Genomic DNA, 26887 nt, shown 5'->3' on the forward strand with positions numbered 1-26887 from the left:
AAAATGGTCATGTCTTAAACACTTAGCAAAACAAAATGATTACAGGTGGATCGGAATTATAAAATGGAGACCATGGCCAAACAAAAGAGATGCTGGAAGGCCAAAAAAAAAATGAGGTTACTACTCATATGCGCATTGACGAAAAAAGTGAGGGACAGAAAGAATGGAAACGTTAGAAAGAAGCCTATATTTAGCAATGGACAGAACAAGGCTGAAAACGATTAAGAAAAATTTCAATAAAATATATATATACAGGTGTTCTTTAAACCGTGTCACATTTGAAACTAGGATGATCAGTATGAGCAAGAAGACATATAAGCATATTTAAAAAAAATCTAATAAAGGTTTTTTTTAAAATAAAATATTTAAAAAACAAATGATTGCTTACTTTTACAGGGGAGAAGTGAGGAGAGCGTGTCGCAGTATCAGACTCCTCCCTCCCTCTTCTTCGTTTCACCCCTGCAGAAGTAAGCAACCATTTGCTTTTTTTGATATTTTATTTTTGTAAATTTTATTCGTTCTAAAAAAATATTTTAATGTGCCAATATGTGCTCTTGCTCAAACTGATCATCGTGGTTTCAGATATGAAAGGGTTTAAAGAACACCCTGTATATATATTGTATTCCCATAAATGTAAGATAGTCATTTAATTTTACATTGCGAATTTGTTTTTTTTTTCATGTTTCTTCACAAAATTTAGACCATTTTTATATTAAGCGCACGCATATCTTGTGCCCATGAGCTTAAAAAAGTACGCCTTAGATTAGGCTTTCAAAATTTTGTACATTTGTGATGTTTGCACATTCTGAACGAATAAAACAAATCTATAGGAATGTATAAAATGAAAACTTCAGATTGCTTTATTGTTTATATATATATTAAACGCATTACAATATACATGCAATTGGCAGTAGTTTTAAATTTTTAAAAAATACGTAGATATCGTTTTTGACTTAGTTTTGTTATGGAACAAACTGTACTTTTTAAGTTAGGGCAGCAAAACATAAAAAAATATTTTAATTTTATAAGGTTCACAGTACCGCGTGATTGAGGCCTTTAGTAATTTAATGAACGCATTCCACTTTTCATCTTTGTTTCTGTTGTCAACCATAGATCAATAGACTATATAGTACTTGTCAACTTAAATGTCAAATTTAAATTTCAGATTTCGTCTCACATATTTCACATTCACATTTCATTTACTTAACCTAAAATATTTCCTAGAACAATCATATTATTTATTTCGTTTTCACTACATATTACGTAAATATGACTATTTCACACGTGTTCCAGGGGTATTATATCATCAAAGCACTATTTTCACAAAATTCTTTAAAAAAGGTATGTGATGCTTATGTGCTTTCAAACAAATTATTCATACTTCGAATTTTGGAAACTCGGGTGCTTTCGAAAGAAACATTTTTTTCGTTCGTACTTATCGTATTGTGTTTTAGGTTTCACAAAGATGTATGTCTTCATATACAAAGTTCGCGGAACACAAGCCACTAGAAAAAATTCGCAACATTGGGATCTCCGCTCATATAGACTCTGGAAAAACAACTCTAACTGAGAGAATACTTTTTTATACTGGTCGCATTGAATCGATGCATGAGGTATTTATTTTTTAATCAAAACTGTAGGATGTTGAAATCTTATTTTTTTATTCAATTTTCAATTATAACATGGTTAGGGACACGAATCAATAACAGGATTTATGCAGAATCAGAAATTCATTTGATAAAATTATATTAAGCGAGTCTTGTATTATAATACATGTATTATAATACATATAATACATGTAACCATTTTATTTATTACAGCAGATATGTCCAAATGTGTTTTTATTGTTATAAGGGCATGTGAAAACAATTGAAGGGTCCACTGCAATAATGCTGAATGTCAAAAATTTCACCAATTCAAACAAACTATGCCATTCGATTCCTTGATCTACATAATTTATTTTCACATTTACAAAATGTGCAATAACGCAGACAGGCTCAAGATAAATTGATTTAAAAAAGATAGCTACCCGACTAGAACGATTGATGTCACACCCGTTCAAAGCAATAATGATGATTGTCCACAGACAACACCGACGGCCATTTTTTATTTCATCATCCTGTCATTCATTTCATATTTTTTTCAGTTCAGTTTTGACTAGCAGTTGAGTTAAACCGTTTATGTGAATCGGTGTTTTTTTGCCAGCTTCCGCGTGCTACAAATGTAGTTGAAGAAGAAAGTGAATTTAGTATGGCTTTGGACAATCATTGTTTTTGACTGTGTAAAAGTGTGAACATTCATCATTATAGTGCAAATTTTTTGAGACTTCCGCAACCGTGCGTTTTCCAGAAACTTGCTTCGGAAAAGCGAATTCTCCATCTCGGTTACCGGAATGGGACGAGACCAGTTGACCGGTCGAGATGGAAGGCATCCTGAAGCACTTGCTGACTAAACACTTATTTTCCTGATTTCTCATAATTATAGGAATATGTTTTGTTTATAAGTATTAAAAAACAATACTCTGACATGTAAACTTGAAGTTCAAATATACATTTTTCAAATCCTTTAACTGCAGCTTTTCATTATCTAGTTGAAACCTTTAAACGCAAATATCTCAGAACTAGATTGCCAGGACATTCAGCATTATTGCAGTGGACCCTTCAATTATTCTTATCAACTAATAATTTATATTTTCTTATATGTACAAATTATCATCACTTTCTTTTGTTTATTTGACTAATTAGTTTTTTCACCCTTTAATGGGCATTTTTTTATTTCAAATACAAGTTAGAATAAAAAAATAAAAAAATTGAGAGTAAAAATAATACAGTTAATCTAATTACTTAAGTATTATGTGTTTTGTACTTAATAAATCAGGAGCTTTTGCGTGTACAATTTTGGAGGCCTCGTGGTGTAGTAGTTAAGGCGCTTGACCCACGCACGGAAGGTTCCGGGTTCGATTTCCAGTTATAACGCAAAAATAAATGTGATTTTCCTTAAGCCTGGGTATTCTGTGCTGCAATTCACCACTGAATTGGTTTACTGTGATAGACAGTAAACCGCAGTGCGTAATTTGCTTTGAAATTTTGTCAAGAGAAAGCATGAAGCCATCGAAGTTGGTACGTCACATAAACACAAAACATCCTAATGAAAAAAAAAGTAGCTTTTCGTGTGGCTAAAGCAGGGAAATCTCACACTATTGCCGAAAATTTGATTTTGCCAGCGGCTTTAGATATAGCTGAGATTATGTTTGGCAAGCAAGAGGTCGAAAAGCTCAAAAGTATACCTCTCTCTGACAATACCATTCAACACAGGATAAGCAATATGGCGACTGATGTTCGTGATCAAGTCATAGAAAAAATAATGAAAAGTTCTTTTGTATCCTTGCAATTTGATGAATCAACGGATATTGCGAGTTGTGCGCAATTTGTAGCTTTTGTGCGTTTTGAATCCAATGAAATAATAATGGAAGAAATACTATTTTGCAAGGCACTTCCCAAAAATACTACAGGTCAATGCTTGCATGACATGTTCCTTGAAGCTACGCAAGATATGAATATCGATTGGGCACAAAAATGCATTGCTATTTGTAGTGACGGAGCAAAAGCCATGACTGGTGCGAAGAGTGGATTTATTGCTAGACTGAAAGAACAGATGCCAAACGCTTGTTGGATGCATTGCTTTCTCCATCGCCAAGCTCTTGCAGCCAAATCCTTACCGCAAGAATACAGTCAAGTTCTTAATATTATTATTAACATTGTAGATTCTATTAAAGGAAAAGCGTTGCAGACTCGATTGTTTCGAATCATTTATGAACATATGCGGACACTACACCGTAATTTGCTTTACCATACAGAAGTTAGGTGGTTATCAAAAGGCAAAGTACTGACCAGAGTTATGGAACTTCGCGCTAAACTATTAGTATATTTACAGCAAGCCAAGTCACATTACTCTGAATTCATTTCTGACCCGGAATTCCTTTTAAAATTGGCTTTTCTTTCTGACTTATTTGAACATTTAAATAACTTGAATAAAAGTCTTCAAGGGCGTGATGAAAATGTCCTTACAGCAAAAGACAAACTCAATGGCTTTATAAAAAAAATTGAATTGTGGTCATCATCTATAAATCAAAATAACTTTGATTCATTTTCAAGCGAAGCGAGATCAACATCAACTCATATATATCTGGTATGAAAATGGTGTTACATAATTTGAAGAAAGAATTGTGCCATTACTTCTCACTGCAAGAGATATCGGATAACACTGGGCAAAGATGGATATTAAATCCGTTTTTAAATGCAGCTATAAACGAGGCAAATTTAGCAACTAAGCTCAAAGAGAATCTGCTGGAATTATCTGCCGATGGGATGTTACACTTGGAATTCAAGTCTGAAAATTTGAATACGTTTTGGTTAAAAAGAAAAACAGAATACCCGGAATTAACAACCGAGGCTTTGAAGTGTTTGATTCCATTTTCTACCCCGTACTTGTGCGAGTTGGCATTTTCATCAATGGCGCGAATAAAATGTAAACTATGAAATCGCTTAAATTTGGAAAACGATTTAATACTTAATGTGGCAAAAACGGATCCACGATGGGAGAAATTAATTGAACAAACTCAAGCGCAACTTTCACATTAAAATGATCGGAGGTAAGCAAGCACAGATGTAATCATTTTCTATTTAAACACATTTTTAATATTTATTTTCTTTGTAATAACATGTTTTGAACTAGAATTATTCTGACTTGTATAATTGATTATAGAGAAATTTTGTTAAATATAATAATTTTAACTCTTATCGACTTTTTATTTAAGTCTCACAAATTATATGTTGTATAAAAAAACTGAAGTTTTCTCGACCTCTCGCGACCCCCCTACAGAGGCTCCGCAACCCCCAAGGGGGTCGCGACCCACAGGTTGAAAACAATGCTCTAATTGATCTGGGGCTGTCTCTATATTAAATACATCCATTTATTCCTGGTGATATTTTCATTAATTTTTTCAATGCAAATTGTTTTAATCAATTTATAACAAGACGTTTAAAAAACCGCTATTTTTAACATTTGTACTAATCTCATTTAAAAATGAAAAAAAGAGAGTGAATTTGAATGACTAATAATAACCTAATATGATCACTAAGTAGAAATGATTCGGATAATGAATTATTTTTTATTTATTTATCCTTTATCAAGTTTAATCAAACTTGTATTTAATTTCATCACATTTAATATATAAAAAATATCTCGAACATATATTTTTAAAATAATTAAAAACAATTTAAGGCTTTCTATTTATTTTATTTATCCGGGTAACTCTCATTTTACAATTTTATCCTTTGTATATTGAGTTTTGAAACAATACTTTTCTCCTAATTTTTTATCTCTGGTTTCAAATGTTTGGTAATGTTAGTTAAGTTTTATTATTAAGAAAAAAACAATTTAATCCCTTAATTATTTTATGAATGAAATTTTTTGCTATACTGTGAGAAGATCAATTTCTTTATGAATTTTTCTACATTTCAGGTTAAAGGGAAGGATAATGTAGGTGCAACAATGGACTCCATGGAGCTAGAGCGACAGAGGGGTATCACCATCCAGTCGGCCGCTACGTACAGTGTCTGGAAGGACCACAACATCAATATTATCGACACCCCGGGCCATGTGGACTTTACGGTGGAGGTTGAGAGGGCTCTGCGCGTGCTGGACGGGGCCATCTTGGTGCTGTGCGCCGTCGGGGGTGTTCAGAGTCAGACACTCACTGTCAACAGACAGATGAAGCGTTACAATGTTCCCTGTGTCGCCTTCATTAATAAACTCGATAGACTCGGCGCAGATCCTAAACGGTAGTTCTAATAATCAAAATTTATTTTTGCAAAATAAAATACACAGTTATGAAAAACTACGCCTTAATTGGAATTTTTCGTAATTAATATTCAATACATATAAGGTTTTACAGATTATTACTAGCGTCTGAAGTGTAAGACTTATCGCATTGTCTTTAAGCAACAAAATACCTTGTAGTTAATGAATCAATGCAGTATCAATGCAGTACAAATAAAGGTAAAATGAGTTTGCTAACTCATGGGAATACAATTGTGTTTTTGTACATTTTTGTATTTTGAAAAAAAAAAAAAAAATAAGACATTTGGATTCAATTTTATACCTTGGTGTGATACTGGGTTGCTTTCAAACGTTCAAAGGCACAATCAAACTATTTTATTTTATTCTAATTTTTCATACTTTTAAAGTTGTATTTTAAAAATAAATATTTGCATTATGATTTTCCCAAATATTTTAATTTTGAGGCCCATTTTACAGTGAGTTATAAAATAACTCTATTAGAAAACGGGAATCAAGCCCCTACCACTAGCCACGGGACCACAGCCTGGTTTGTTTATCATTGAATTATTATTTTATTGGTTATGTTGGGTGTTCGCATTTTAAACAAATAAATAAAAGTCTCATTAGTTAATTTTCTAAGCCAGAAAAACCATTTAACTGGCAATAGTTATATACAGGTTGAGTTAAGAAGTTATATATATTGTTAGACTAAAAATATGCGTTCATGTGTTTTTTTGTGACTCATCATTCTAGGTGTGATTTCTAAGAACAATGCTATTTTCAAGTTTCAATTTTTATTCGTAATAAATAAATAAAAATAATACAAAATATGGTAGTATAATCTTAATGTTTTCAGGGTAATTTCCCAGTTGAGATCCAAATTGAAACACAATGCTGTGTTTATTCAGTTGCCAATTGGGCTAGAAAAAGAATGCGAAGGAATTATAGATCTTGTAAATAATGAAGCACTCTATTTCCAAGGGAACTTTGGAGAAATTATTAAGCGTGAAGAAATACCACAAGAGATGAAAGCAGAATGTGATCAATATAGGCAGGAGTTGGTAGAACAGCTTTCTAATGTCGACGATCAATTTGGTAAGTTGAACAATGAAGTACATATTATTTACATTCTTGTGATTTTCAATTTCAGAGGCATTTTCTGTTAGCCTTTATTGACCAAATGGAAAACAAGTTTAATGATAATTAGATTATATTAGGACATTCATAAATCACATATGTACTAGTTCAAGATTAAATAAATGAATAAAATATCCCATTAATGTAAGACTACACAATTCAACTAGCCACCATGCATAAAATGTTATAGGTATAATTTATTGAAAATAATAGTTGATAGTAAGGAAAATCCATACTAATTTATGATTTTGTTTTTACTGGATGCTGAGGTTGCATGAATTATGGTAATTTAGCAGCTTTTTATCGCAAAATAATAAAATTCAGTTTGAATATCGACTATCATTCACTTTTCATTTATGACAATTTGGACCTTGCTGAATAACCACCACTTTAGAAAATTGCCAATAGTTGCATTATTCTTCTGATTTCATTATCTTTTACTAGGTGAACTTTTCCTGGAAGATAAACCGGTAACAGTTGATGATTTAAAGGGCGCAATACGACGATCTTGTTTGAAGCGAACGCTCACTCCCGTGTTAGTGGGCACTGCTCTCAAGAATAAAGGAGTTCAACCGCTGCTAGATTCCGTACTAGAATACCTTCCCCACCCAGGGGAGGTTACCAACCAAGCCATGCGAGGAGAGAAGAGCGGCGAGTGCGAGACCGTGATCCTCGACTCGCAGCGATCCGACCAACATCCGTTTGTCAGTTTAGCATTCAAGCTGGAGTTGGGAAGCTACGGCCAGCTCACTTACATGAGGTGTTACCAGGGTATGCTCAAGAAAGGGGACCATATTTATAATGTCAGAACAGGAAAAAAGGTGAGATTAAAAAATACTTGTTAAATTGTCATTTTTCATGAATTATTAACATTAACTTGTGGTCTCCGTGTCAGGGTAAATGAAGAATACACTTCTGTATTTGTAATATAACCAGAATCCTGGGCGAGTGTTTTCAACTTGATGAATACTCTCTCTCGTGTTGTGGTTGGCACATTCGCCTACCATGCTTAGGGTTCCGGGTTAAATTCCTGGCGAGGACGACATGAAATATAGGCTAAAACAACAAAAAAAAGTAGGTTTTTACTAATTTTTTCTTGGACCAGTTGTTTTAATTAACAATAGTTTGGGCATGTCCAGATGTTTGTAGACAAATACTGGATTCAACCCTGTAGGGAGTTTATTGCAACAGAAATGGAGAACATTAACATAGAAGAGAATATGGAAGTCCCGGCATTTACAATAAATGCAATTAACTTTTCATTTATGGTGAATGTTACAAGAGTAAAATGACTACATAAACCAGCCAATAACCCTGTAAATGCCTAGATTCCCTTATTCCTTTCACTTCTTTGTGATATATGGTGACATTAAACAACTAATTTTTAGGTCAAAATCTCCCGACTGGTCCGGTTACATTCGAACAACATGGAAGAAGTTAACGAAGTGATGGCGGGAGATATATTCGCACTGTTTGGAGTGGACTGCGCTAGTGGAGATACGTTTGTGATGAATCCCAAGCTGCAGTTGTCTATGGAGTCCATCTTCGTGCCGGATCCTGTTGTCTCCATGTCCATCAAACCATCCAATAATAAACACAGAGATAACATGTCCAAAGCAATCGCGAGGTTTGAAACAACTTTTAAATATGTATTTTTTATTACGAGGTATATCCAAAAAGTATGTTCCGTTTGAATTTTGTCAATGCGTGGTACTTACCCTGACCTATCGAGAAGATGTTGACGCTATTATGAGTTAGCCGAGTGTTGTATACACTCGGTGGTGCTTGTTTGAAATGCCGAATAAAATTGGAAATCCTATCGCTTGTAAGATAAGGTCTGTAATTAGTTTCCTTAGTGTGTAAAACATTATACCAGTCCGCATTCAACAGATCTGTGGTGTGTCCGGAGAATATGTGATAAGTGATAAGGAATTCAATAATAGAGAGTTGGATGAGACAGTTTAATGAATGTCGCGATAATGCGCACGACAACGAATGGAGTGGGCATCCATCTTTGACGAACCAGTTCATCGCTAATTACCATTGTATGTAATTCTATAATTGCGCAGGTTTGTGGTCTATTGGTATATATATTAGCATAGCAGACTACCGATCAGGAAAGAGAAATCCAAAGTTCAGACCCCACGTTTACTGCAACTTGATGTCCACTTTTTAAAATAAAATGCCTTCAAAATTGCAATATGTGTGTAAATCACGAGAACACAAATATTTACTTAAATGAAAATTTCTGTACAAGCCGTTTGTCTTTGGAATGGACTTCTCTCTTTAAGACACGTCTGATACATCTTCATCATTCTATAAAATCTAAATTATTTTTATCATTTAACAATGTTTTGAGTATGTCCAAATGTTTGCAGACAGGCTGGATTAACTCCCTAAGGAGTTATTTAGATCTAAATTTTTTTCAATAGTGAGGGAAAAAAACATTTTTGAGAAGGGAATATGGAAGACTAGGCATTTACAGGGCTTATGATCTGTCATTGGCTGGTTTAAGTGGCCACTTTATTATATTATTATTATTATATATTCCACCCATGTTTAAACATCCACATTTCCTCAACTCTTCTATCTGTTGACTTTTGTGAAGTAAAAGAACTGAAACCTTTATCATGTGGGTGAGATTCATCCGGCTGTAACAATCCACCTACATGTTACGCAGTGTCTAAAGTGGCCACTTAAACCAGCCAATGACAGGTCATAAGCCCTGTAAATGCCTAGACTTCCATATTCCCTTCTCATAAATGTTTTCCCTCTCTGTCCCAGCAAATTTAGTTATCATTTGTTTTATTTCTACTTGAATACTTCATTCACATACCTGTTTACAGTGTTATGATATGTTTTATTTCTACTTGAATATTTCATTCACATACCTGTTTATACTGTTATGATATGTTTTGACCTGTAGTAGATCTCACATTTACTTATTGTTTGGTTGGAAGATGTAGCTCCGTACCATCAAACCTCCCGATTGTATCTATTCGGTACAAAAAGTTTTGAATAAATACTACTAATGAATGGTTAGAAATGATTGAAAATATTTGATCCCGATAATTCAACATTTTCCCCCCAGACTACTGATTACTGAGTGTGAATATGTACTTTTTTAGGTTTACCAAGGAAGATCCCACATTCAGGTTTCAGTATGATACCGACAATAAGGAAACCATCGTGTCCGGAATGGGTGAACTCCACTTGGAGATATATGCGCAGAGAATGGAGAGAGAATACAACTGCCCCGTAATATTAGGGAAACCCAAGGTGGCCTACAGGTAATGCTTATGTATGTATATTCTACTAGCTTACAGTCATCTCTCGTGAAAAGACTCATGCATAATATATGACAGGAAGGCAATGTTAGTTTATAACATTGGAATATCTGAAATAAGCCTTTTTACTATATTAACTTGATTAATCGATTGAAGAATGAGATGTCAAAGTGATTTTAGACTCGAGTTATGCAATCAGATCACTGAAATACACTTTGTTAATTTGCCATCGTCATTCTTAACTTATACCCACCGGAGATGGGATTCTCAGACCCTATAAATATGAAAATTATCAAATACGCGATAAATGAATTTAATATGTGATTTTCGTTCAGTCTAATCTTTCAAAAAAAAAAATAGCTTCAATTCGAGACATAAATAAAAATTTTCAGAGCAGGCATCGGAGAGAAAACACGAAATCTCTGTGAATTTCATAACGCGCGTCGGCCATTGTAACATTCTTATCTTTATCCTATCCACCATCGCCACCGCGGACTCAAAATTAATAAAAATAATATTGGGAGATATTGTCAACCTTTGGCACGTGCTATTTTTAACTGCTAGCTGAGTTTGCCATTGTAAACTAATACCAAATAAAATCTAATCAATAAAAGAATAAAGGACTTTTTAAACTGGGTCTATTTTGGCCACATTGCCACCCGTGTTATTTTTTTGACCATCGGGCTTTACGAGTTAATAAAGATTTTCGATGGCATATTGAGGAAATATGCGAAATTTTAAAGCCTTATGGTATCGGGCTCAGTGACAGTTAGCGACTAAATTTTCTTGCTGGTTATGAAGCTTTTATTGGGATTATAATTGCATTCTTACTTTGAAATTCATAAATTTTGACCTAGCACTTTTTAAATTGTGTTAGACTTATGTTCTATGATAAAATGCATAGCTACAAAATACAGCGGAAGTATCCTCATGTATGGAGTGGCTACATCCACACAAAAGTCATATGTACCATATGTAAATTTTTGTTTTGTAAAATTGGAAATGAAAAGAAAAACTATGAAAATCAAGTCAGATTATATATAATTTTTCCCAATCACAGTGGTGAATTACACCACAGAACACCCAGACTTGAGAAAAATTACATGTAATTTTTGTGTTCTCACCGGGAATCGAACCCGGAACCTTCCGTGCGTAAATCAAGTGTCCTAACCACTACACCATGGAGGCCGCCGTGAACCAAAATAACTTAAAATCAGAGACAGACTTTGAGTCTTTTTATTCTTTGTCCAGGTGTGACAGTAGTCTAGTCTGTGAAGATTGTCGTATATATACATTGTATGATGTTATTTTGTTAATTTGCAGAGAAACTTTGGTGAAAGAATGTTCATTTGACTACTTACATAAGAAACAATCGGGAGGCGCTGGCCAGTTTGGTCGTGTTACGGGTATTATGGAACCTCTTCCCATACATCGGAACACAGGTTTGTCTATTGATATTTAAAATATTGATGAAGTTTAGACCAGTTGTGGGAAAATAAATGTTTTCAAAACTACTGTAAACTTGTTCATTTCATTTGACCAAAACTCAATAGCTACTGAGATATTGAATAAAAAGTACTGTTTTTTATTAGAAAATTGTTAAGGATAGGCTGGGATTTAAAGTGTTAAACCTAGTCCATATCAAAAGTGGTTCTGTTCAAGCTATTCTAATTTATACTTTGATTGTGCACTAAACAATAAATCCAAATGTTATAGAATTGGAGTTCAGGGATGAAACAGTGGGCACCAACATTCCGAAGCCATTTGTTCCCGGAGTGGAGAAGGGTTTCATGTCCATGAGTGAGAAGGGTCTCCTGTCCGGACACAAGTTGTCGGGCGTGTGCTTCCGCTTGATAGATGGCGCCCACCATATTGTAGACTCCAGTGAGTGGGCCTTCTTTCAGGCTACACAGGGAGCAGTTAAGGAAGGTAATTACTTGCATATTTATATATAGACCAGGGCCTCGATTATGATGGGAAGATAAAGACATCATACCTTTATCTTGACGGTATAGTTGAAGATAAATTCCCTCTAGCGATTATAAAGATATACTACCGACCCCCCACCTTCAAGTTTTGGGTAGGTACATCGATATGAATCAAGGGGAAGCGTACGTCACGGTACACATATCTACGTTCTAAAATGACATGGCTTCAGTATGACGTCATAGTTGAAGATAAAAGTCTCCTGACCGACTACAAATGTATAGTACCGATACCCGCACCATCAAGTTTTGATGTAAGTACAGCATTTTATACCGACGGGTTTAGAACCCCTCGATATGTTTATCTACGCATTAAAAGTGTCAAAAATTTTGTTATTGTTGTTGTAAAAAAATACTGTCTTTTAGTGGTTCATTCAGCGAATATAAAATTCACCCTTCCTGTAGGTATATATTAATTCAGTCTATGGCAGAATAGATTAAAATAATAATTCACTTTGTCTTTTATGTACCATTTTTTTTTTACTAACTAGTTTCGACAGTAAATTACCTTCTTCAGGGTAAATTCAAACTAACATAATGTACACAGTAAAAGGTGAGTGGGTGTGGCTAAAAATGTTACAGAAATGAGGGGGGTTTATTTGTTTTTATTTCATTATTGAAAAAAAGAAATGTTAGCTTTCTATAATTTACCCAAATATTACAAATTTTGTGGCCGTTTTGAATGAGTTGTAAATAACTGACTATTAGAAAATGGAAATCAAGTTGGCGTAGAGTGGGATTCGAACTTCGGACCTCTGATCCGTTAGTCTGCAACACCAGCCACGTGACCACAACCCGATTCGCTTTTAATCTGTTCAATGCTGTTTAATGCTCTACAACAATTGTGCTACAATCATAAAAAATATACATATGTACTTATTTTGTACGCAATGATGTTGATTTCTTTAATATAAATGTTTGTTTGGTCAAGTCTTTTTGTTCAAAATTGTAATTCTTTTTCTGTTTTTTTTATATCAAAAGATGGTTTTAGGTGTATATAATATGTAAAATAAAAGAAATATAGAGTAAAATTCCTGTTTTACGTTTTTCAAGGGAGCAGTGAAAAAAAAACCTGAGGAAAACGCTAAAGTGAGGAAATAGAAAACTGCAGAAAAATTATAAAAACTGTTGTAATTGGGGATTATTCATACGCCTACGATTTCGTTAAAAATATTTTGTATTTTTTCAATCAATCAATCAATGTGTTTTTTTTTATTGAATTGAAAAAAACATGTTTAAATAATTTTATGTACGTACTTAACCTTAAAAACACGAAAATAAAAATTTGAATTTGCATAAAATGCATACGATGATTTTTTCCCTTAATATTGGGAAATTTTGTTTATATGGCATAAATTTTTTTAGTATGGTACCACAGAATTTCAACTGTCATTTATACCGCGGCAAAAATGTTTCACACTTTTATGTTAACTGTTTAAACAATCTTCTTTCCAAATTATGTTTATAACATCAAATAATATTTCTATTGGCTAATTTTTTAACTTTCTGAATCATAATTATTCTTTATTTTTCCTAAACATGCGTCAACCGCATGTCACAATTTAGTAAAATGACAAAATTAGACACTTAAACAAATTGATCAATTACATTGAACCTACTTTGAATTTAGTTTGAGACAACAATTTACGCATTTTTTCATTTACCTTGATTTTATTCACCATTTGGGCAAACACGGCAGCGCGCGGCTCGGCATCTTTTGACAGATCAAACGAGTTCCGAAAAATTTTCGACACAAAATGGGGTTATTAAAAACGTAAAAAACATTGATTGGGGGAATATTTGAATAAAGAAAAATTGAGGAACGTTAAAATTAGGTTTTTCTGTATATGTTGTCAGTTTTTGCGGATGGGCACTGGCAACTACTGGAGCCCATCATGTCTGTGGAGGTAGTGGTACCCGAAGAGTTTCACGGGACGGTGATTGGACTGCTGAACAAGCGCCGCGGTATTGTGACCGGCTCCGACAATTACGAGGGATGGACCACTCTCTATGGAGAAGTGCCGCTCAGTGACATGTTTGGATTTGCCGGACATCTCAGGTGTGTTTTCTTGTATTATTTAAATGGGAAACTTTTTCTTTTCACTTTTATTCCCCATGGAGCACCACCAGCCTACCCAGCACACACCGTACACCGCATCTGAGGACTTAAGTCTCCTCGGCGGTGTCCACGTATAATGAAAAATTTCTCATTGCAGAACGAAGCACCCAAGGGACCTCTCTGTAACCTGGTAGCCTTGGCATCTTTGTGCCGAAAGAAGTAAATCCAGTTGTATTGATTGGACATGATTAGACGCTCATTCGTCGAAGTCTTTGTGGGCATTTTGAGGAAGTACTCGGAAGAAAGCAATTTTTGGGAAGCTTTTGAGTAATGTATTTTGATTTGAGGTGGTCATACTTGCAGCCACAGATGGGCCAAATAACTGACCTATATGAAAGTAGGCTTTATTTGTTGTGTTTAATCTTATGTGCAGAGAAAGTTTATTGTAACTTTTTTCAGGTGCGGTTTTTAATTTTATGTTTAGATCCAAATCCATTGAGCAAATGTGACATTTTCACACCTAAACACCCCTGATTTTGTCCTTCAAAAGTTGCTTTCTAATTTGTTCCACAAATGGTGAGCATCTTAGATGATTCCATCACCATCTTCATCTACCCTGCCCCGATTTATCTCTCAAGATGATTCATCTTTTTCATTAAAAAAAACACGAATTGGTATGTTTCGCATATATCCGCAAATACAAGGAGTATTCGCATAAATTTCGTAAAAACGTAAATTCCGTACAAAGGTACGTCTAAAGAGACACGATCAATTAGCTAAAATGATAACAAAACTTTTTGGAAGCCACAAGAACTGTATATCTAACAGAAGCTCCATTCGGTATTCAAAGTCAAGGAGAGGGGGAAAGGGACAAAATCACAGGATGTGTACAGAGGATTGATCAATTGAATTGAATCGATCAATCCTCTGTACACATCAATTGAATTGAATCACACTGGGGTAGAGTGGGATTCGAACCACGGCCCTTTGAGCCGTGAGTCCGATACACTAGCTACAGGACCACAACCCGATTTGTACACTATCGAATCTACAATATTGAAAACAAATCATTTTTCATTAAATTTACTCTGGAGCACCACCAGTCGTCTCCACTCACCAACTCCTTCGCTTCATCCCAGGACAATCCAGCCTCTGGAATACAGCCGGTGGATAGTCGTCGACGGTCTTCCAAGACCCCTGCGGCGGCCCGAGGGCTGGTAAAGGAGGCAAACACGGTTTCACAGTATGTGATGCGACTTCCAGGCCGCGTTTTCCTTCAAATCTCCGCGTTCCCGACAAAGTCAAAATAGGCGTATAATGTATCTGGTTTTAAGTATTATTTATAAATTTATATATATTTTAATGATGCTTATCTGACACCCCCCTTTCATAGTTGCCCCTTTTTATCCTTATTTTTTTATGTATTTGTAATAATTATTATTATGAACTAACATTGCATATTACAATGGATGTGGAGAACATTTTTTAGGGAATATATTTTAATACTTCTTGGATCAGTTCGATTTAATAAAAAAAATTCACCCAATGACAGGTCACAAGCCCAGTAAATGCCCAGACTATATATTACCTTTATTAAAATGTTCTCCATCTCTGTTATAATATAAATATGTCATTTGTACGTACTCAAAATGCTGTTGTTTTAACCGAATGGTCTAAAAAGTATTTTCTGGCAGTGTAGATTTTTGGTTGAAATTCACCCGTGTCAATCGAGGTTCCGAGCTAACGTAACTTTTATCACATTGACAGATCCAATACGCAAGGAAAGGGAGAGTTCAGTATGGAGTACAGTCGCTATTCTCCGTGCACCGGGGAAATCCAAGAGAAGCTGATTCGGCAGTATCAAGAAGAGCAAGGATTAATTGATCCCGCCGAGAAAAAGAAGAAGAAGAATTAACCCTTGTGCTAGTCAGCATTTAGTAAGATTTTATTTAAGACAAGATGTGAGGGTGCTAAATGCCAACTTAGAAATATCCACTGAAGAAGTTTCCGAAACATTTGCAAAAAAAATTTATGTAGCATTTAAAAAATGCAGCTTTATAATAAGACTTTCAAAAAATAAGATAAGGTAATGAAAAAAAAAATTACATTTTTGCATTGACCAATTAATACATTGACGCGCCCTGAGCCATTAACAATGATGACACTTAACTGATGCCTAAACTCTCAGCGATGCCCAACGCATATTTAGTCGTTCTTGACCGCCAGCCAGGTGTGACCCTTAGAATCTAAACCAAAAAGTAAAAGCCTTTCGGATAAAGATTGTAAAAATAATTGTTTATCTTTTCATTGGTAAAAATTTGTTTATGAGTTTAAAATAATAAATGTTCAAATAAATATATTATTTTTTTGTAAATGTCAAACTACGCCTTGGGGCGCATTTGCGAAACTCTTCTTACTTACAGGAATGCTCTGATAGGAATACATTTAAAAAATATAATAAGATTAACAAATTACATCAGGGAAGGAGAACATTTTAGAGAAGGGAATATGGAAGTCCAGGCATTTACGGGGCTTATGACCTGTTAATGGTTGGTTTAAGTAGCCACCTTACACACTGTGTAACATTCACCATTTTGCCTATGTTTGAACATCCATATTTCTTCAATTATTCCATCTGTTGATTTTTGTGAAGTAAGAGCTTATTGTTGTAAAGAGATTCATCTGATTGAATTATTTCACATACTAGGCAACAAACTCAAAATATTGTAATTAATATGAGTTAATATTATGCGTGCGTGGGGAAAAGTGGAGAAAATGGTTAGAAATTGTAAGGAATTTAAGGAAAGAATCTGATTGCGATCCACCAAAAACTAGTTTTTCTTAATTTCCAAATTAAAAACAACTACAGCACATCATTATATTTACAGAGAAATATATTTCTTTAATGAAATGAACAAAGACAATAAAAAGTACAGTCAGGAATACAAAATATTTAAGAAAGAAGTGAAAAGTTACATTTATAATTCTTCTTTATGTAACACTGATTAAAAACATCGTTTATATATTTTTTTGTAATTTATATATGTTATCCTAAAAATATTAATAATTAAAATAAAATAAACTATTGTAAGACGTCACTCCCCATTATGTACACAAGAATTGTTTATTTCTTTTACGTAATGGAAAACGTTAATGTAAATATATGTATTTAATTAATGTAAAAAATTGTAATTAGTTGTAATATTGTATTTTTATTTGTTATCTGAATTTTAAAAAAATAGGCGTGCTCGTTGAATGCAGCCCGGTTTAAATAATCAAACTCTGTAACTATGGATACGTTTTCATGTCACTACTTTTGACAATATTTTACTCTATAGTGCGTGTGTATTAATCGGTCGATACGAAATATGTGCTGCGTAGATTTTCAACCGCTGTTATCAACATGTATTGTATTTTTCGGATGATCCCGTGTAGGTTGGATTTGTTCCAATTTTCCATTCAGGGTAAACTACCAGTGTCACAGTATTAGTTTACCCCGGAGATAGCTTCCGCAATGGCAGCCGAGGTGTCGGGAACCGATCTAACCTGTACGAGATCGAGGATATTTAAAAATTATTGTTCTTAAAATATAGGATGATTAGAATGACAGTTGTCAGAAAAACTGACAACATAACTTTGTAGTAACGTCTAAGGGGTGATTTATATTGACACACGAAAAATCATTCGAATTTGGTATGTTAATTTTTTTATTTTATACAATGCTCGACATATAAATCAATATAAATGTATCAAATCAGCTTTAAAACAAAAAAAAAACAAAATAAACCTAATTATTAAAGACGTTCTTACAAGGTTACATCATTTTGCAAAAACGTTAGAGATGGGACAAATTGATAAATGTAATTTGATCGAATAAAAAAATAATTCGTTTGATAATGTTTACAAAAAAAGTAAAAATGTCTTATTTTTTGGTGAATAATTGTATTCAACACACTATGAAATTTTCGGAAACACAGTTTCATGTTTGCATGAAAAAACTGATAAAATTGATTTGATCGGTACATGATCAGTGATCAGTAATTTCCTATCACTATTGACATGAGCTTGACAGCTGTCATTTTAATCAAGCTAAATTTTAAGGACTATAGCTTATTACTAGATGAGAGACATCTTAATTTCATACATTTTTCTATTTTTTCTGATGCTATGTGTAAGATAAATATCTTGAAATCAAACTTAAGGAGACTGAGAATAAATTTAAATTCCGTTTAATATGGTTTAGAGACGGTTTTGAAGCAAGTTATTTGGGTAGGTAGCAGGGGCGTGCCGCCGCACCAATATTATCAGTAGGGATGTTGACCAAAAATAATCATGGTCTTACTTTTAGTAGTCATGATAGTAGATCTATATCTATGTAGATATCAAAATATAGCATAGAATCACTTTTGTAAAGTGTGCTCGAGATATTATACTACAAAAATGATGGTTTATAAGTTTTCCATTATAATAATAATGAACAGTTTACCATCTATAAATTTACGGAACGGAGAAGCTGTAAACATTAGGACAGTACCTAAAACTCCGGACGTTTTTAAATTTTAGCCAAATTTCAATAATATGCTATTTAAATCTTTATGATATATATTATTACAGTTGTTTTTTCTTTGCATTACACAAGTTGGACGCTCTTATCTCTCAATATGGAAATGTTATGAATCTTAGTGCGCGTGTGCGGAAATCGGCCTCCGTGGTGTAGTGTTCAAGACGCTTGACTTACACACGGAAGGTTCCGGGTTCGATTCCCGGTGAGAACACGATAAAATAAAATAATTGTGATTTTTCTCAAGCCTGGGTGTTTTGCGATGTAACTCACCACTGTTATTAAGCCTTCTGTGGTGCAAAAATAATAATAAAAAAATACAATTTGAACATGTACAATATGAATATGTTTCTTTTTCGGGTGATGCCGTGTGGGTTGGATTTGTTCCGACGTTTCGGCTACCATTGCAGGAGCCATCTTCGGAGTAAGCTGAGTCTGAGCTGTGAAGATAGCTCCTGCAATGGTAGCCGAAACGTCGGAACAAATCCAACACACACGGTATCACCCAAAAAAGAAACATATTGATAACAGCGATCGTGAAAACCTTCACACCTATGTACAATATGGCTGGAATCAAAATGAAGAGTAGTATTCAGATTCAATGGTCAAGGTACCTCGACATTCAGTATGTTTATAGCAAGTACGCATTCGTAGGTAGGAATGCATGCTGAAAATATTGTTTAAATTTGTCAATCACGTGCGCTCAAACATTTTTTGCGACCATTTTAGGAATGTTCGTAGATTTTTTTTTCATATTTATAATTTTTAGTAATGAAATACATATTATTTTCAAATATTCCGGGGATGCGCCGCATCCGCAGTGTGCAGGGGCGGAACGCGCCCGGTGGGTAGATTTTCAATGTTAACTTTGTTTTGGCTTTAACAAATCATTTTAAATTTTAGTGGATATTTGTAAATTTGTTTCTAGTACCCTCTTTTGTAAGATTTTATTTAAAGATTATATATTTCCCAAAATGATTATTCCCCCCGCAGTTAAGTATGTACCAATAAACCTTCGGGTTCAATAACCAATCATTTTGATGATCTAAATGTACGAGCGGGCCAATTGTTATTATTATTATTTATTACTTTTACACAATATAACAATATAATGAGGTAGATTAATGAAACTTTCGGGAAATATAATACACCAGATATGGTATTGGATGTTGACATAAGTTGTGCCCGAGAGAACAAGGGGACACAACAAAAACAAGATAAATAAGTCAATAATGTATTCTCCTTCTTCATTTTACAGTAAATTATCATCAATTAGCTTGATTAAAATGACAGTTGTCAAACTAATGTCGCTAGTGTTGTGAAATTATTGATCATTGATCATGTACCGATCAAATCGATTTTATTAGTTTTTTCATTCAAACATGACTCTGTTTCCGAAAACTGATATAAAAATGCAAAAAAAGCCTATTATAGTGTGTTTAAGACAATTATTGACTAAAAAATAAGACATTAAGTACTTTTTTTCATGAATAACAACAAATGAATTATTTTTTATTCATATTTAAATTTATTTCAATAGAGGGAAAACATTTTTGAGAAGGGAATATGGAAGTCTAGGCATTTACAGGGCTTATGACCTGTCATTGGCTGGTTTGCGTGGCCACTTTACACACTGTGTAACATTCACCATTCTGCCCATGTTTGAACATCCACATTTCCTCAACTCTTCCATCTGTTGACTTTTGTGAAGTAAAAGAGCTGAAACCTTTAACACGTGGGTGAGATTGATCCGTCGATCGATTTTCCTTGATCAATTTGTCCATCTCTAACATTTTTGCAAAATGACATAACTTTGTAAGAACATCGTTAATAATTAGGTTTTTTTTTGTTTTTTCAGTTTTAAAGTTGATTTTATATAATTATGTTGATTTATATGTCAAACATTGTATTAAAAAAATTATTAACATTAACATGTTAATAAGCATGCCAGATACAAATGATTTTTCGTGTGTCAATATAAATCACTCCTTAGACATTACTACAAAGTTATGTCCTCACTTTTGCTGACAACTGTCATTCTAATCAAGATAGATTTTAAGGACTATAGTCAATAATTTATAGCATCTTCACCATACACTGTAAATATCGCGAGCAGCTTTGTCAGCTTTATTCCTCCGATTGAATGCCAACAGGTGTCGAAAATGCTCACCTTCTTCTACTTGACATATCATTTGGAAGGTTTGTAAACAAATAAAATAATACAGTAAAACCCTCGTTTTACGTTTTTTAAGGGAGCAGCAAAAAAAAGTGTTAAACTGAGGATTTAGTTAAAAATATTTTATACTTTTTCAAGCAATACTATAATGTGTTATTTTTTATTGAATTAAAAAAAAAACATGTTTAAATAATTTTATTTAGGTCTCAACCTTAAAAACGCAAAATAAACATTTGAATTAGCATAAAGTGCATACAATGATTTTTTCCCCAAATTTTGGGAAATTTTATTTATATGGTATCACTTTATTTATTATGGCACCACATAATTTCAACTGTCATTTACATCGCGTTAAAACTGTTTCACATTTTTATGAAAACTGTTTAAACAATCTTCTTTCCAAATTATGTTAATAACTTCAAATAATATTTCTATTACCAAATTTTTAAACTTTCTGCATTGTAATTTATTAATGTAAAGACTTTATTCTTCCTAAACATGCGTCAACAGCATGTCAATGTAATAACGAGGTTTTACTGTATATGTAATGTAAAAGAAAACAATATCTTGTAGAGCAGATTTTTTTTTCGAATGACGTGTATGTAACCTTTATCATTTTGTTTTATGCTCATTTTGGTGCTCATTTTTAAATTTGGAAAAAAAACAGATACAACGTCTAATGCAAATCTCAAAAGAAAACAATAAAAAAGTTTGTGACGAAAGAGATATTAGTATTGTTCCACTGGGTTCTTTTCCATCAACCATCAACATGACAATGAAGAAGAAAGAATATTAATAAAGAGGAACTTAAAATAACAATCACTGTGATACTTTATTAGTTTTATGACAATGACTACATTTTTTGAAAATTTATTAAAATGTAAATAAACATCGTAAAACATGCTTTTCACAACTAAAACGGATATAGATACTTCAATCGAGATTAATACTATTTTTGAGAAGAGAATATGAAAGTCTTGGGCATTGACAGGGTTGATGACCTGTCAATGGTTTGATAATTTCATCATTTTACAAACTTTGTAACAAACGACTTTCCATATTTCTTTCTCAAAAGAATTCTTCATCTCTGTTGAAACATTAATCAATCTTTATAATCTCCCTCTAGAGGGTTAAATTCAATATTTGTCTACAAATAATTGGACCCAAAGTTCTATTGAAATATGTTTAGCTGAATGCACATTGAGAATGACTTATAATTTATTACATTTTGTATGCTTCAGAACTACTGTTCGATTTGTAAAATTACAAGAGGAAGTTTGCAATCTGTAGGAAATGAGATTTGTAAAAAGAGTACTTTTCTTTATGTTTTTATATTTTAGGTCTGAATAGTTATTTTCTGTATTATTCCATTTTTAAATTATACATTACGATAATATGGTATAATATCTAAATTCTTCGACTAAAATATTTTGCAATTTTTAATAACAAATCTATTAATCGCCCACAAGCATTCAGTAAAATTTTTTTTCCAACAAGATTCGAACAAATTCGTGACAGAAATGAACAAATGAAATGTATGCAAAAAATATAATTTAAATCTACAAAACCTTTTTTTCTTCCTATACATAATTTAGAGATTAGTCCGCCTCGTGGTCTACTAGTTATCCTATTTACCTACCATTCCCGAGGCCCTGAATTTGATTCCCGGCAAGGTCAGCATGAAATATGTTTTTCAATACAACATTTTACAGTTCTTGGACTAAATCTTAAGTAAAAGGACTGATCTTACCTTCATGTATCAAATTATATGCTGAAATTGTAATAAAATAAATTACTTTATTTGGAGTAACAATGCAGTGCCCTATGTATCACTGGGTGCTGCGAGGGAAATGATATATTATTTCTTTGTATTTTTTTAACTACAACAGGCCAGGCGGCCCAATTAGCGTGGTAAATTGTAGCATGGACATCCAGGCTTCAGAAAATTCACATTTATTTTTAGTGATGCCACTAGAAATCAAACCCGGAACCCTCCGTACTTGAGGCAAGCATCTTAGCCATTACACCACGGGGGTCACCTCACATACATAACAGTATTTGTACAAATTAAAAAAATCAGCCAATACGTCTTAATTTGTTATTTCAAGCCCATTGAAAATGACCCCGAAATTGAATTGTTTATTTTCCAAAAAATGACACTGAAAAGTAGTCTTGAATTTATTTTTAGTTTAAAAGAGAAAATTTAGAAATACAGAAAAAAACACAGATTGATCTATGATATAAAATCGTCTATGTAAGTTCAATACCGCGTATGAGCCAAAAAAACTAAATGCGTTCTTTTGGCGTTTTCACTTGATGGGACAAGCTGCATTGATTAGTGTATTTAAATTTGAAAATTGACCAATAGACTGCTTGCATTCAATTCAATACCACAAATGTATCATCCCCACTAAAGCGAGCATTACCGCTTACTCGATTTGCGTGAAAGCCGTACAATGAATGTAGTCAATTTACATAGACGATGCAATATATCGATGGTAATTTATTTTACTTTTGGATTAAGCATGATGGTGCGTCATGCCACAATGGCCTGGAAACATTGTATGAAACATGGTACACAAAAATAAACACAGCATTCTAAAAAACAATATTTTTATTGTCCGATGGCTTTCACACTGTACAGTCTTTTTTGGTTTACAAATTTGAGCAGTCACACATTAGTAGCTATAATGTTATTGATACAAATAATATGTGTAGTGTGTTATGAGATGTTAACTTAATAATTACATTCATACAATTATCGTAATTCATTATATTATTAAAAGCTACGAGTCTAGTTGATGGTCACCTTAGAGAATTAGAGGTGTGTAGTTCGCAAACGACCCGGCCATATCGACAACGTCGGAAACGTTGAACTAGAGATACATTTCTCACATCTTTTTCATCCAGTTCGTGAACGAGAAGAGCGCCGAACTAAATTTATCTTTTGTATCTTCGTGTCATTTGTGTCTGTAATTCGTTTAGTTCTTTTGTTTACTTAAGCGGTGTGTACAAGCTGTGAGAGAACACGAGTGAAACAAATAATTAAATAAGCTTTGACTGGTTTATCAACACGATAATAATGTTCTATATACATTATATGATAATATTATTATTGCGCGCCTGTAGAAAACAGATAAATTGTTTTATTTGCAAAAATATTGTCATTATTTTGACTTTTCCATTTATTCAAATTAGAAATGTTTTAAACGCGCTTAGCGGGTTTTAGTTTATTTATAGAAGGTTTTTATATTTATAAACTGTGAATTTATACAATATATAAACTTTAAAAAAAATAATGAGCCTCTAAAATTGATAAATCGTCGTGATCATAGAGATTTGAAAGATACAAACGATACGAAGATGCGAAAGATGATGTGAAAGATGATGAAATATGATGACATAAATGAGCCGAATGAGCTAAACATACATTAGTTTAATTGAACTACTTAAAAGATCCAGTCACTTTGGTGATGCAGATCAAATATGATATGTATCCTCGGTGACAGGGTCTTATCCACCTCCACTTAGAATGTTAAAATGGCGGTTTTGAAGAAATGGATTGTTATTAGATAAAATCTCCATTAAATAGTTTTTTATTTGTAGTTTATATTTTTCAGATTTGAAACGTTGGAAACATAATATCATCATTATCATACCCTATCTATAAACAATCTCGATCATAATTGATAGGTGTATGTATAGGTAACATTAAGGTGATCAGGTGCCAGTTCAGGATCAATGAAATGGGACCACCTTAGAAAGCCAATATTCAGCCAGGAATCCAAACCAGGACCTCGAGCACGGTAGCCGTCGAGTCAAAAACACTCACCCGTGGTTCTGGTTCTATTTCACTCACAGAATTATATTCTTTTTCTCCCAGAACAGTTTGACAATATTATCATGGAATCGATTCATGTTTTTAGCTAAAACCATTCTATTGGGTAACACTCAGACTTAAGTTCGTTGGAATAGTCACCAGTTTTGTGACGTCATCACTAATCACCTTAACAACGTCATCACTAATCACAGACCTTAGTGACGTCATCACTAATCAGACCTTAGTGACGTCATCACTAATCACAGACCTTAGTGACGTCATCACTAATCACAGACCTTAGTGACGTCATCACTAATCACAGACTTAAGTTCGTTGGAATAGTCACCAGTTTTGTGACGTCATCACTAATCACCTATTTAAGCTTAATATTATTCTTTGAATGTTATTTACAAGATGACAAATAATTTATATCTATGATGTGTTTTTCATTGATTTATTATTAAAAATTATACCTAACATTCTTAACTTAAAATAATTATTAAGTTTTAGTAGGCTTTGCATAGTAATATTATTTATATATTATGTTAGTATAATTTTTAGTAACAAAAAATATATTGAATTCTATACAATATTTAAAAAATATTATAGTCAAATAGTCCTCCAAAAATTTAATAATAATCAATTCAAAATCTTTTCAAAATTGAAACTGAATTCAATTTAGCCTGCATTACTTCTATAACTAGATGCTGTAGTTATGGAATAAAAATTAACTTAATGATCACTTTCTCCATTATATCAGTTTCTCAATATACAATTTCTAACAAAAACTTGCATAAAGTATGGCAACTGGACAATACATCAAATATCACAATGTTTTCTATCTTTTCTAAGCCTCATCCATACTTGAGATATTTTGTTCTTTGTTTTTTTAAATATTCTTCAGCACAACATTAGAGAAACAGCAAACTACATTTGAGAGGAGATACTTGTATCATTCATCAATAAAAACATAATTCTTCGGAGTAATGGGTTTTAGGCTGCTATCACAGAGATGCACACTGAACGAATATTTATAAATGTGGAGAAAAAAACAGTTAGAATCAGAAAAGTTTCACCCTGTCTTAGTAAATTGGCATAAAAATATTATTTTATGACAAAAGACATTGACAATAACTTGTCTTTGTATCTACTCTCAACTCTTGTTTGAGAAATCAATAAATTTCAATGCAGTATTATGTTTTGATGGTCGAACTACTAAAAAGGCGAGATTATGTAGACAATATTTCAGATGAATAGAATAATTTATGTGGGGTAAATAAGTAATTTTTCCACCCAAATTTGTACTTGAGGCACTTAAAATTTAGGCCTAAGTTGGTGGATGGGTCTAGTAACAAATATGTGAGTGGTGATGACTTCATTTTGTACATGTTTAGTCACCGGAAATTCTATTAAATATCAACATATTACGGAAATAAAATAGAGTAGCTTCCATTAAAAGCACGCACAAAAATTGATTCTAGAAAGTATCGATTCATAAAAATATTATTGCTCTTGTCAAAAAGGCAGTTTTACAGAATAGAAAGCAAAAATTGAAACACTAGTACTAGTGCGACCGTTACAGGGAAGGCGGTCCATCGAATGCTCGATGAGGGTAACTTTTCTTGGTTGTCTTCATCGGGAAAGAAGCTGGTGGCCACCTGGCCGCGGGGCTGCAGTGGAGGGAGGTGCCACGAGAGGTCCACACAGGGCCCCCGGCAGCGCTCTGCCCAGCACACGTCACACAAGCCGGACTCGCCTCCGGGAGAGAAGAAAACGCGAGCTCGTCGACCTATGGAAGTGTAACATTTCAAGAAAGCTTAGGTGGTTATATTATTGAAAGCATAAATATGTAATTGCTAAAAAAACAATACTTTGAGAATAACAAAATAAATAAAAGTAAAATTTTCATAACATATTATATATATTTATCATTTCTCTTTCCACACCCAGTGGTGCATAGGGCATTGCATTTGTAAACCAAATGCAGCATATTTTGATCACTACACAACGAGGCGGACTTA

At 33.4% G+C, this 26887-nt stretch overlaps 2 protein-coding genes across 3 annotated transcripts in view; one reads left to right on the top strand and one right to left on the bottom strand.

Annotated features, from left to right (window-relative positions):
• Nucleotides 1–1175: 1175 nt before the first annotated feature.
• On the top strand, nucleotides 1176–26782 carry mEFG1 (mitochondrial translation elongation factor G 1). 2 transcript variants are annotated; one of them, XM_088227610.1, is made up of 12 exons: nucleotides 1176–1341; nucleotides 1455–1613; nucleotides 5524–5843; nucleotides 6698–6936; nucleotides 7423–7799; nucleotides 8367–8605; nucleotides 10107–10268; nucleotides 11589–11707; nucleotides 11982–12194; nucleotides 14108–14309; nucleotides 16077–16246; nucleotides 26449–26782. In XM_088227610.1, the coding sequence occupies exons 1-11, from the start codon at nucleotides 1270–1272 to the stop codon at nucleotides 16222–16224; spliced, it is 2250 nt and encodes a 749-aa protein (XP_088083736.1). In that variant the 5' UTR covers nucleotides 1176–1269; the 3' UTR covers nucleotides 16225–16246; nucleotides 26449–26782. The 2 variants fall into 2 exon arrangements, with proteins under 2 accessions (XP_088083736.1, XP_088083735.1); XM_088227609.1 differs by lacking the exon at nucleotides 26449–26782 and having other exon boundaries at nucleotides 16077–17367.
• LOC148280903 (thioester-containing protein 1 allele R1-like) overlaps nucleotides 25701–26887 on the bottom strand; it is a 42094-nt gene continuing 40907 nt past the window's right edge. Inside the window, exon 24 of the mRNA XM_088227608.1 lies at nucleotides 25701–26655. Coding sequence (XP_088083734.1) covers nucleotides 26396–26655 — 260 coding nt within the window. The 3' untranslated portion in view covers nucleotides 25701–26395. The remainder of the gene's footprint in view (nucleotides 26656–26887) is intronic.

Source organism: Micrasema longulum, unplaced genomic scaffold, assembly GCF_059751315.1.
Source record: "Micrasema longulum isolate JH-2025_06_02 unplaced genomic scaffold, ASM5975131v1 h1tg000513l, whole genome shotgun sequence".
Lineage (NCBI taxonomy): Eukaryota > Metazoa > Arthropoda > Insecta > Trichoptera > Brachycentridae > Micrasema > Micrasema longulum.

Coding starts and splice junctions, on each gene's coding strand:
- mEFG1 (XM_088227610.1), top strand. CDS start 1,270: ATGACTATTTCACACGTGTTCCAGGGGTATTATATCATCAAAGCACTA. Junction 6,937..7,422: donor TAATGTCGACGATCAATTTG/GTAAGTTGAACA, acceptor ATCTTTTACTAG/GTGAACTTTTCCTGGAAGAT. Junction 11,708..11,981: donor TCCCATACATCGGAACACAG/GTTTGTCTATTG, acceptor CAAATGTTATAG/AATTGGAGTTCAGGGATGAA.